Genomic DNA, 12,493 nt, shown 5'->3' with positions numbered 1-12,493 from the left:
AACATAAGCATCTTCTTATTTTTGTTTTTGTACCACACTATAATCTCACTAAGCATAAGAGGTCCATCTAATATCTGGCGACCTGCTATAAAAGCCGACTGGACCGGACTTATAATTTTATCAATGACTCGTTGAAGTCGATTAGTCAAAATTTTGGTGATCACTTTATAGAAACAACCGACTAAAGAAATGGGGCGAAAATCATTGATAAGCATCGGATTTACCACCTTGGGATTAACGAAAAGAATGCCGAGTTTGCTCCGCGGGGCATATTACAAGTATTGAAAAAACTTCTAATATCCCTGCAAAAGTCAAATTTAAATAAGTCCCAAAAATGTTTTAAAAAACGAAACGATATACCATCCGGACCTGGAGCTTTAGAGCTCCCACAATTCCAAACAGCCACTCTGATCTCCTCATCGTCAACATGCTTTTCAATATCAATGACTTCATCAACAGAAAGACGTGAATGTGGTCTGATATGACCAAAGCCAAGATCGGATTCGTACTTAGTGAATTTACTTTCAAAGTGTTCGATAAATCTGTTTTAATATCGTTCGGGTCATCGTGCCATACACCGTCTACTAGAACACCCTGAATCTGTTGATAACGTCTTTTCAATTTCAGTGAGTTATGAAAAAATTTGGAATTTTCATCCCCCTCGACATCCCATTTAATGCTAGCTTTTTGAAGAATATCAAGGTTAATCAATCTAGAAATATCATCTCTTTCGGACATCAATGAGTTTCGCAAATTAATGTCATCGTTACTAGCGTTACCAGAATCAATATTGATATCAAGTTCGTCTACCTTGTCTTTTAGTTCTGCTCAAAAAGGGACAGCTGAAACGAATGGGGCTAAAGAGGTTAGCTTAGACAATGGACCTGTGTCTACTGAACCCATAGCAGGTAGCCCAAGTAAATCTCACCCACCAGGTTTTTCTCAAGGCTCAGATGATAAGTCCGTTAATCAGTTGACGAGCTCAAGGGTTAGTTATCATACCCCTCTGTTGGTTATTAATAATGATTTATCACATGCCTTTTCTTTGGATCAAAGTGAAGATATATTCGGTATTGGCGAACTTCTTGGTTATGGTTTGAAAGGAAACAAGAGTTGTTCGAATCGATTTTTCGATAACTTTGATTTAAAATGAAGATTTTATCTATTCATACATGCGGATCGTTGATGTCCGTTAAAAGAAAATGGGTTAGAGATTTATGTGTGACGTTTAATGTTAATTTTCTCGCCATTCAAGAATCGAAAATACCTAAGTTGTTAATGTCTCGGTTACGTTTGTTTTGGGGGAATCATAATTTTGATTTCGCCATAAGTTTGTCTCGGGTTTTCTCAGGTGGTGTTATATCCATATGGGATCTGAATGTTTTTATCAGAAGCGATATATGGTGTGATGTTAACTTTGTCATTGTTAAGGGCACTTGGGTTCACGAAAATTTTACGGTTTTTATGGTCAATGTATACGCTCCTCAAGCTTTGTCAGATAAAGTAGACTTGTGGAATAAATTATCTTCATTTTTTGAAAATCATCCGGGCGAGTATGTTTTTATGGGTGACTGGAACTCGGTCCGTACTAGTGACGAAAGGTGCGGTTCTGTTTTTTGCTCTCTCGACGCAAGGATTTTCAACGAGTTCATTGATCAAAATGCTCTTTTTGATATGCCTCTTGGCGGTCTCCAATTCACGTGGCGTAACAAACCGGGTAATAAATTTAGTAAAATTGATAGCTTTCTTTTATCTCATAATGTTGTTAATGTTGTAGATGACTTGAAAGGATTAGTTTTGCCCCGGGTCAGTCGGATCATTCTCCTATCTTATTGTTTCAAGATAAAGCAGACTTTGGGCCTACTTATTTTAAGATCTTCGATTCATAGTTTTCTCGCCCCGACTTTGATGAAACGGTTAAAAAAGCATGAGAAACTATTAGCATTGATAATAATCGTGACATTGTTGCCAAATTCAGAATGTTGAAAAGCCATTTAAAATGTTGGATTCATAATTCAAGATCTTCGGAAGCGAAACGTTTAAAAAAAAAACATCTACTTGTATGCTTGATAAAAACTGAATTATTAGGCATTGAATAATTTATAATCTAAATAATTTAATGACTTTGCATTGATGATATTTTTTATAGTTGTTTAATAAATGTTCTTGATATAATTTAATGATGCTATCACATAAATTTTTTAGTGCTTAATAGTTAAAAGAGTATTTCAATTCTGAATTATTCAGCACTCAGCATCATATGTCATTTAAAAGTCAACAACAAATGTGATAGATAGTTTAACATTCAGCGATTAACCATTAAATGAAGAAGTAAAAAAACACATTCTTAATTTCAGTTACTAATCATGTTTGGCAAAGAAAAATTTAAGTACAAAATAAGCTTTAAAAAAGCAAGCTTTTGAAACTGATATAGGAGCGTTTGAAAGGTAAAATTACATTATTACTCCTTATATCCTTAAATATCAAATACTTTGTTTTATACATTAGTAACATCTTTAAGCTCTATCTAAACTATAAAACGTTCACAAACATAAGCTCAAACTTTTAACTTGAAATGTAATATCTAAGAATTAGTTTTAGTTTACATTCAAAAAACATAAGCTCAAACTTTTAGCTTGAAATGTAATATCTAAAGATTAATTTTATTTAGTAGTTATAAGCTTCAACTCTAACTCTAGGTATGAAGTAGTAGCTAATTTCACCCAACCTCACCAATAATGATCAACAAATATGTTATTTTTCTTTTAAACATAAATAAAAATAAAAATAATAATGATATATATTTTTCTTTGTAAAAAAAAAAAAAAAAAAAAAAAAAAAGCCTAGACATGTACTGTACTACTAAATAAAACAATACTGAATAGGCCCAAAACATTGTGCTAAGAACTAAAACTGGGTTTTAACAAACTTTGTACACGGCTGAGCCCATTTATCCAATGAAAATCACTTTGCTCCGCCGAAATGGGTAGTAGCGATTCCACCAGCAGCAGCGGGGAGGAAGACGGCGACGCTGCGTGGAGAGCCGCCATAAACTCCGTCACATCCACCACTCCTTCCAACCACTCCAATGGAACCACCACAAATTCCGATAATAAGACAGACACCAAGACCCCTAAACTCTACCATATCAAGGTATCAATATAATTGTTCAATTTCAAACTAACACCAATAAATCTATCTATATGTATACTTAATCCGCCTTTTTAGTTTCTTAATTGGTTTACTTTGTTTTGGACATAAAATATATTGTATGATGATTAGTTATATAAATTACAATTAACCACAGGCACAGAAACTTTTGGATGACCTAGTCGAAAAGAGCATACAAATAGTGCAAATGCAGCCCACAAAAGTCGTTGCAAACGATTCGGTGACAAACAACGGTGGTGGCGTTAGACTATTTAGGGACGCTCCACCTGGCATAGTGTTTGATCATGTTGGTATGTTGATTGAACATATAAATGCTTATGAAGTCAATAGCTTGGTTTACACAATTACACAAATATATTTTTTGTGGTTTTGTTGTACAGATGAAATTCAAGGGCCACTAAAGCGACCCAGAATAGTTCCTAATACGGATATTGATGAGAAATCAAAAAAGGTCTGATTTTTTTGTTTAATTATATACAGTATGGATTGACATTGTGTAGATTGCGATAACAGTTAGCACTATGTGTGTTTGCAGTTTAGAAAGCAACTAAAATCGGTTGCTGTTGATGGGAATGATATAATAGTTTCTGCAAAGAAAGCGTACGAAAGGTCTGTAGCGAAACAAGAAGCAAGAGATGCAGCTTCAAAAGCGAAAGCCAAAAAGGAAGAAGAGAGAGTTGCAGAGTTGAAAAAGATTCGAGGGGAAAGATGGCTTCCTGCTATTGCTAGACAAATGCGGTTCAAGTAATCATTTTTGTTTTTCAATTTCTTGATGATTATTAGTGGTTTTGCAGATGTGGGATTTAATGAATGAATACCTTTTTACTTGAATTATTTTGTATTTCGTTGTCTGGATTCATGTTTTTTTACCATGATTAGCGAGTGTAGTTATTGCAATTGATTCTTGAGCTCCCAGTTTTCCTGAATTATGGACTGACAATTTGTGTTATAGTAGCAGTTATAATTGATATACATTAAGAAAAGTTTATTGATGGTTTCTATGAAGTTATGCATAACGCTGAGACTCGGACTTGCGTACAGTTTAACAAGTTTTCATAATTTTGAGCAGCAAAAGTTTCATATTAACAGAGCCCAATTTTTTTGGTAGTCAAAAGAAGATGTGATGTTCAAACAATAATGAGAACCTTGTTTCAAGAAGTCACCCGGCCATCCTTAATCAACTTTGATTTCAATAGATTTGGACCTTTTAGGCTTTCATCTGATAGTATATTATTGTATTTATATTGTATTTATAAACATTGGTTAGAAGTTTGTATTCAAACTTTGATAGATAGATTTTTACTCTCTAGGGAAAAGGTAGAAAGGGAAAGAAAAGAAAAACCAGAAGGCCCCAAGAACGATTTGAAAATCTTGATTTTAGACGAGATGATAGAAGATTTATATGTTATATGAAGGTCCTAAGGTTGTAAAAGTAATTAGCCGGGGACTACTCGGTCGAGACCTTAGGGGCTAGTCGGACGTCGGCCAACTTTGACTGATTTTGAACAAATAAATCCGATGTTTGACCGATTTTGAGCCGTTGACCCGCTACTTTTGACCAATTGGCCTACTCGGGACGGTCTACATTAAATTCCCGACTAGTTGGGGACTAGTTGGCCAGTTCCTGACTAATGGTTGGAGGACATGCATCATGAAGCGGGGGTCATGGGTTCAATCAAATCCATTTAAGCATGGGTTACACAATTTTCTTCTCACATGTTGGCGGTGGGACCGGTCGGTGTGGGGTCGCGGGTTGGTTTTACCTTTTTTAGTTGACCGACTTTATCAACCATGTGATGGTCTCTTGATTTTGATGTAGACCATCCAAATATAACTGAGACATTATGATGCTTACGTGATGCAGAAAGCATAGAAGACTCAAAATTTGCTACGGAGCAATCAGATCATATATGTTCATATGTCAAATTGTCAAAAAGATTACACAAAGTGGATCAAACAACAGACATACAGATTCACAAAATTTTAAAGGGACTATGTTCCACAATCAATATCGATATTTTCCATAAATTATACTAACATCACCAGACTTGCAGATCATATATGTTCTAGTGTTGGTTGCTTGGTCTTTAGTTTTTGCGTTGGGCACGTTTTGTGTTTGTAATGTTCTAGTGGTGGTTCTTGTCGCTTTTGTCATTTTTGTCGTTTGGCCTTGATGCCTTTGAGTTGTGATTGTTTCGAGGTTCCATCCTTTAGATGAATACCCTCGAGTTGCTATAAAGTTCTAGTTTTTTAGCAAAAAATAAAAAATAATAAAAAAAAAATCGCCATATCCTAATTCATATTTTTCATCTAACCATTCAGAACAATCAATGACACCAGTACGAGACTTTCCATTACTCAACCCACATAGATTTCACATGGGTTATTATAGTTCAGCAAGGTACTGAACGATATCGTGCGTGCATATGTATATAGTTTTTATTATCGTTCAGTTTTTTTTCTAAAGTCAACAAGTTAGTAGTTAATGAAGAACGTTGATTAACTATTGTAATCAACATTGTGCTATATTTAAACACTAATTACTACATTAGTTATGCAAGTTGGTTGCTATTGCCTTTGTTTTCTTTGGCACATTTCTTTCTTCCTTAACAATATCATGTTTAAATAAGATGGTGCTATACTTGGAAGTTGGAACATTCAGTCTCATTTTATTTTTATCGTTTGTGAAAAGGTTTGTAACACTGTGAATTGATTTATGGGTTGTGCCCTACAGAAGTAAAGATGTTATTTGTTGGATCAATGGTAATAGTGTAATAATGATGCGTATGACATTATTGACATCTGATTGCTCTCAACCAATTCTCAACTCGGATCCTAAGGATGAGTGTCGTAGGATATACATATTGGCCAACTCACACTTAGGATGACGCTCTCCATATTGCCGTTTTAACCTCTTGTTACAAGTTCAATTAAGGTTCACCTCAGACATCATGTCATGCAGTTTAAATGACCTTAACCTCTTGCTACGAGCTCAATTAAGGTTCACCTCAGACATGGTGTCAAACAGTTTAAATGACCTTATTCATGATACGAAGTAGCTTCGTACTTTTAACTTGTGATTATTTGGAATAAGAATTTTAAGTTGTATTTGTTTATTAAATTAAAGCATCCTATTAGTTGGTACAATCACCAATGACACAAACTCAGTAGGTGACAGGCAAACAAACTATTACCTACAATTAAAATCATCTTACAGATAAGAAGCCATTCTAGCACCACAAGCAACAAAATATTCATACACATTTATGTAACAAGAATCCAAAAATATTACCACAAAGAATAGACAGTAAAACCACCTCTGTGTTCAAGTAGTTCACCTGGAAAACCCAGTAAATGTAAAACGAGGTTCTACTTATTGATTGAATGCTCCCTTCAACGGGCTATCTAAAAAAAAAAAAAAAAAAAGCTTCAAAGAATCAACCAATCACATTATCCCACATGTGATCAAGGTTTAAGAGCAAGAGCCAAACCAAATTTGGGGGTTCGGTCCAAGGCTCTGGTGTCCAGCTCAGTAGACATGGTGACAAGTGATTTGGGAATAATCTCATGCTGCACCAGTGCACCTAGCTTACCGTGGTTGTTGAGCTTAGCTTTGACCAAGGTCAAACCATCCACTGCATAAGATCCTCCAACTGTGAAAGTGTTCTCGTTTGTTGAGAACCTTCTGGTTATCTCACCTACAGCACCACTCTTTTTTGAAGCATCCAGATGGTGTATATATGATGCCCGTATAGTATCTCCTTTGTCACCCCTAAAATTATTTCAGTTTCACATAATAATTACCTTATAATACAATGGTAAACAAAATTTCGTGATTGGAGGCGATAGTTTAGACCCTTTTACTAACAAAAGGGTCGTCCGGTTACATAAATAACCTCTTAAAAGGGGGGAAATTCATAAAAATAAGAAACATATAAACAGGGTCAAAGTTGCTGAAGGTAATTAAATAATCTAAATTGGTAATTAAATAATGATTCATATAGGCTTTTGTAATCATATTTTGAAACACTGATTGTTTATTGATTATAAAAGGGTTTAGAACAGAAAGTGTTTAGGTCAGTACAACCCATTACCCGACCCGCCCAGTTTGCCACCTCCAGATGTCATATTCTTAAAATTGCTTACAAGACTATGGATGCACTAGAATCTGGTTTATTGACGCTGATGCCGGCAGTGTATTTGGTTAATGTACCAGAAGAAGACTCATAACCTGCCTCTGCACCAATAACAAATGTTGGAGTACCAATCGTAGCTGAAACATCGACTGTGGGTGTTTCGGTCAACGCAACTGCTGATGTCAGCGAAGCATGGTAGTGAAAGTATTGAACCTCAACCTGCAAACAACACACACTATGTGACTTAATTGTGTGATTGTTGATCAACCAACTGTAACCAAGAATGATTATATAAAAAAAAAAAACGTATTATGAAGTATTGGGTATGATATGTACCTTGCCGGATTTGAGATTAGGCAGTTTGAATGAGGCAACTGTCTTTGTTGAAGGCACAATATCAGTGATTGTTAGTGTAGTTGCAATCTGCCAAACAAACAGAATATTGTAAGAGATAGTTTATGTGTGTTAGTGGCTCATAATGAAATGCTGTAAAGAGCATACATTTGATTCTGTGTCGAGTTTGATATCAATCAATGTGTTCTTGTATTTGTACACTGCTCCCACATCTCCTGATGACAGACCACCTTTCTTTGTTGCAGATGATGTAAGTGCCTGCAATAAAATAATAGAAGATTGATATAACACAAAAAATACTTGAGCTGAAGGATGACAAAACATTGATTGTATACATTTGATTAGTTAGACAAGTTTACTTAAGAAGCAATTTTAGTTTACTTATGGAATAACAAGTTCATTAATAATTAGTTCAGTGGAACAAGAAAAAGGGAAATAAAATAAGGTCAATGATAAAGCTAGCATGTATGAATAAGTTGAAGCAAACACTTCAAAGAGCTAATCCAATATTCAGTCAAGTAATAAGCATATTAAACCAAGCAAAGATTTGTGCATATTTGACAAAAGGGAAAACATGAGTAATATAGAAGAAAGTACAAGAATGAGAAAGAAAAAAAAATGAAGAATGAAGATAATAACTGCTGCTTTATGCGTTGAGAAACTCAGATTACGTCACGACAAGTACTCAACAAGTAATTGTGATTCGGTCATGATCCTAGACGATTTGCACTAGACAAGACTTATTACTCAGCTGCTTCAAGACTCGGTTAACTCAGTCAAGACTCAGATTATATAATCCGGCCAAACTCGGATTACTCAGTCAACCTCGGTCAAACTTTCCCCCCCTTATGATTAGAGTGTTGCCCTACTAAATATTTAATTTCTATGTTTGCCGTATTTAAACAGTTATGTTTATGATACTAAACAGTTATAATCATGTTTTTACTCTATATCAACACATACATTTAGAACTTCAATTAAAAATCCATTCTGAATACTCCACGACTCAGCCGATTACTTGCTACAAGGGTCTCAACCGCTCGAGTAACGCCTAGTGAGTTTTACAACCTTGCTTATAGCACACTATGATCGTCTGGATTACCGGCAATGTGATGTCAGCAGTCTTGGTAAACTTTTGGATCATGAAACCAGTCAGTTATTTAAATGTTTATGATGTATACGCTATGTATTTTTATGTTTATGAGATATGAGTCACTAAACACTGGAAACACAGTGATCCTATGGCTCTCAATAATAAATTTATGAAGGTCACCGCAGACATGGAAGTACAACATTTGCAAATCCAATAAACTACGTTAATCCAAAACCCAAATCCAGGGTATGTCAATGTTTTAAAGCAAAATACCCTACGACCTTTGAGGAGGCGTCTTGAAATTGAAAGTGTACAAAAATATCAAATAAAAAATCGTTGCATTAAAACGAAACCAGATTTAGGAATTCATTCAAAAGTCCAGAGAAGTATTAATGGTAAGACTGGTAAGACTCTGATTAATGTGATCTTTTAATGGCACGTGTTAAGTATAGTTTCTTTGTCAACAATAATAGACCGCGATTCACATTTTGAGACAGACGAAATTACTTCATATGAAATTACTTCATATGAAGTTACTTGGACGACTATGAACTTCCTAGGCCAAGAAGTTGATAGGGTACAAGAAGGAATATTACTTCAACAACATAATGCTGAATAAATTTGGATCATCATAGATAGAGCCAAACATCAAGATTGTGATCATAAATAGAAAGATAGAAATGATGACACGATGTATTTACAACTTATAGGCCATGGTATCTTAGACCTTTGTCCCTACAGGTAATGAGATCATGTACTCATAAGTTTTCTTCAGTGTCACACATCGTTGTCCCAATAGTCCGCAGGTAATGTGATCCCTTACTCTTCATTTTTATCACTGTAAGTCTTACAAAACAGCAATTAACTGAATCATAATATGAGAGCATCTATTGCGTGTTCAATGAAGTTTGCTTGTCTTTTCTTTACTAGTTACTTAAACGAAAATTCTATTAGTCAACTACCATTCATTTTATTTATTTCTTGTACGGAGAATATAATGTGTAGTGTGCCAGTCACCTTTCTATAAATCTTCTCTATAAGTACAACTGTAAACATCTAATAATCTAGTACTAAACAAAGAAATCTCGCTCGCAGACTATCATTCAGTGCACATACTAATGGAACACCATCAGTGCAAACTCCACTACAATACTAATTTTTTTTAATTAACCATGTCATGCACGTGATATAACCTAAACTAGAGAAGTTGTTCAACGAAGAGTTAAGCTCAAGCAATAGCAGCAATACATGAAATAAAATCAATAAATCTATTAACAAATGTGCAAACTTATAGAACTTCAAATCATTTGAGTCTAGTTCTAATTAATGAATCAATCTATTAACAATAGAACATCAAATCATTTTAGTCTAGTTCTAATTAACGAATCAATCTAATAACAACGCATATCACATATAACACCGAATTACAAAATGTAATACGGAGCATATGTTAAGTAATAACTATAGATCTCTAACAAATAGGTCAAATCAAATCTAAGCGCCAGATTTCATAAACATAACAGTATCATTAACGAAATTGATTGAATATAAAGGTGAAATTGATACATACAATTCCGGTAGCACTGCTGGTTGAAACAGAGAACTTATGATCTGATATGTAATCTCTCGTTAACAGATCTACAAGTAAATTAAAAAATCATGAGATATTTCTCATACACGAATCACGACAGATTACAGATTCCTTTGATCAGGATACAGGATCAATTGATCGATTGAATGAAGGATATAGAGCTTTAGATGAGAGATGAAAAGGAACCTTTGGCTTTTTTTCCGATATCGGAGAAGAGTCCTGGTCCAGTGCTCATGGTCGTTGACGTTCTCTTTCGTGTGCGTTAGAAAAAGAGAGATAACAGAACGATGTAGGAGAGGCGACACCAAAATGGAAGGGTGATGTATTGGGGTATATTAGACGATAGATGGATCCGGGTCGGTTAGGTCAGGTCGGGTTTCCGGTGCCCGCCTTTAATCACGTTTTCTTTGTTTCGGACCAAACCGCTACCTGCTAGGGTCAAAAGAAAAAAATTAAGCTCTTTGATAAAGTTTCTAGACTTTTTTTCTAAAAAAAAAAAAAAAAGCCAATAAAATGTAGTCCATCTCCCTCGGGAGCCAAAACGAACACACCTGCTACTTACTGTACTGGACATTCGACCAGGCATTCTACATTTGTCGAATAGGAACCAATACCATTGCATTGCGCTCGAACAGTTGATCGGTCGTCGGCCCTTCCGTGCACATATATAGATTCATTCTTCGTGTCGGGTCCAACCTCACAACCCTTCGCGAGTTGGTAAGAAGTCAGTCTTGTTTGGTAAGATGGAATTTTGATAGTCCAATATTTCTTTTTGAGATGTTCAAAAATAATAGCATACTTTTTTTAAAACTGCGATTTTTTGGGATGAGTAGATCATTTATTTCAACGACCCTCATCATTTACACGTATCACACACCTTCGAGCGGAAACCCGAACCCGATCGACGGTACCCGGAAACACATCCATTCGGGCAGTGTTCCTGGGTAGAGGTCCGTGAACGAATCCGGTAAAACCTCCCTATATAGTCAATATATACCACAATTATTGATGTTCAATTGTTTATTTTTTTAAATCATGTCATCCCTAATGATCGAACTCATGACCTCTCCCTATCACATGACATAAAGTATATGGGAGGAACCGTTAGGCTATGCCCGCAACTTCATTAATAATAAGGTAGATTCCCTTTATGCCCTTAACTTTTACATATAAGACAAAATGATAGGTAAAAAATAAAGGATAAAAATTGTAAAGTAAATAAAATATAAATGTGATAGTCATCTTTTCTTAAACTGTGTTTTTTTTTTTTTTTTTTTTGAATTACTAATATGGGACAGAGAAAGTATAAATTAAAGAACATTTGTCAAAAGTTAACAAATACTATCACGACAATCAACCCACACAACCACAACCTTAACAGATAACAAAAACGACTCCCAATAACCATTCAAAGGCGGACCCAGAAATCTTTTTCACTGGTAGCACAAGGGTAACTTTTTTTTTTTTTCAATTTTTTTGCAAAAATACACATACAAATATGTAATAATAAAAACTATACAAAGATCACACTAGGTACCATGAGACTCTATAACATGTTTGAGATATGATGATCTACTTGCAACAATATATTGAAAGGTTAAAGTTACAAGAAAACTATATACTTTCAGTTTTGTCCTATTGTGAAATATATATCCCAAATACTTTAACCGTAGGATATTTTTTTCGAAAAGCAAGATATATTAATCACGAGGCCCAAAACGGGGCTAAAGAATACAAGGTTCACGAACAAGAGAATACAATCATGACAACAGTAAAAGAACACGACATAAGAATAAGTTGCGGAGAAAGCAACTAACTAAATACAAATATTAAACAAAACATGACCAAGTCCGCGAGCCATAGAAGCCAATCCATCTTCCGATTACGAATATGCACCGATACCCATTCAAATGATATAAGTTGTATCTCCAATAAACTCGTAGGGACATTCCAACTAGTGCTAGTGAAGACTATTTTGTTGCGATTGTTCCATAACATGTATGCACACGTCCATTCAATTGATTGCCAAATACTCGACCATAATGGAGTTAAGGAGCGATTACACTTGCCTCGAAAGGCCTCATTGATACTTAGATTTGTAACCGCACCAAGGCCCCACCATTTGTAAACTCGATCCCACATATCCAT

The 12,493-nt window shown here is 35.1% G+C and overlaps 2 protein-coding genes across 2 annotated transcripts; one reads left to right on the top strand and one right to left on the bottom strand.

The window, feature by feature from the left end:
* Positions 1-2,950: 2,950 nt before the first annotated feature.
* LOC139858779 (uncharacterized) lies at positions 2,951-4,170 on the top strand. Its single transcript, XM_071847612.1, has 4 exons — positions 2,951-3,153; positions 3,308-3,461; positions 3,552-3,622; positions 3,707-4,170. Exons 1-4 carry the CDS (start codon positions 2,983-2,985, stop codon positions 3,917-3,919), a joined length of 609 nt encoding a protein of 202 aa, XP_071703713.1. The 5' UTR covers positions 2,951-2,982; the 3' UTR covers positions 3,920-4,170.
* Positions 4,171-6,347: 2,177 nt separating this feature from the next.
* Positions 6,348-10,659, bottom strand: LOC139857844 (mitochondrial outer membrane protein porin 2-like). The gene is made up of 6 exons (XM_071846684.1): positions 10,532-10,659; positions 10,325-10,392; positions 7,809-7,919; positions 7,644-7,730; positions 7,318-7,526; positions 6,348-6,943 (listed from the first exon to the last, which is right to left on the bottom strand). The coding sequence occupies exons 1-6, from the start codon at positions 10,578-10,580 to the stop codon at positions 6,637-6,639; spliced, it is 831 nt and encodes a 276-aa protein (XP_071702785.1). The 5' UTR covers positions 10,581-10,659; the 3' UTR covers positions 6,348-6,636.
* Positions 10,660-12,493: the final 1,834 nt, after the last annotated feature.

This window comes from Rutidosis leptorrhynchoides, chromosome 7 (genome assembly GCF_046630445.1).
Source record: "Rutidosis leptorrhynchoides isolate AG116_Rl617_1_P2 chromosome 7, CSIRO_AGI_Rlap_v1, whole genome shotgun sequence".
Classification (NCBI taxonomy): domain Eukaryota; kingdom Viridiplantae; phylum Streptophyta; class Magnoliopsida; order Asterales; family Asteraceae; genus Rutidosis; species Rutidosis leptorrhynchoides.
This window is presented reverse-complemented; position numbering and strand designations above follow the sequence as displayed.

Coding starts and splice junctions, on each gene's coding strand:
- LOC139857844 (XM_071846684.1), bottom strand. CDS start 10,580: ATGAGCACTGGACCAGGACTCTTCTCCGATATCGGAAAAAAAGCCAAA. Junction 10,393..10,531: donor TATCGGAAAAAAAGCCAAAG/GTTCCTTTTCAT, acceptor ATTTACTTGTAG/ATCTGTTAACGAGAGATTAC. Junction 6,944..7,317: donor TCTAGTGCATCCATAGTCTT/GTAAGCAATTTT, acceptor AAATAATTTTAG/GGGTGACAAAGGAGATACTA.
- LOC139858779 (XM_071847612.1), top strand. CDS start 2,983: ATGGGTAGTAGCGATTCCACCAGCAGCAGCGGGGAGGAAGACGGCGAC. Junction 3,154..3,307: donor CTAAACTCTACCATATCAAG/GTATCAATATAA, acceptor AATTAACCACAG/GCACAGAAACTTTTGGATGA. Junction 3,462..3,551: donor CATAGTGTTTGATCATGTTG/GTATGTTGATTG, acceptor TTTGTTGTACAG/ATGAAATTCAAGGGCCACTA.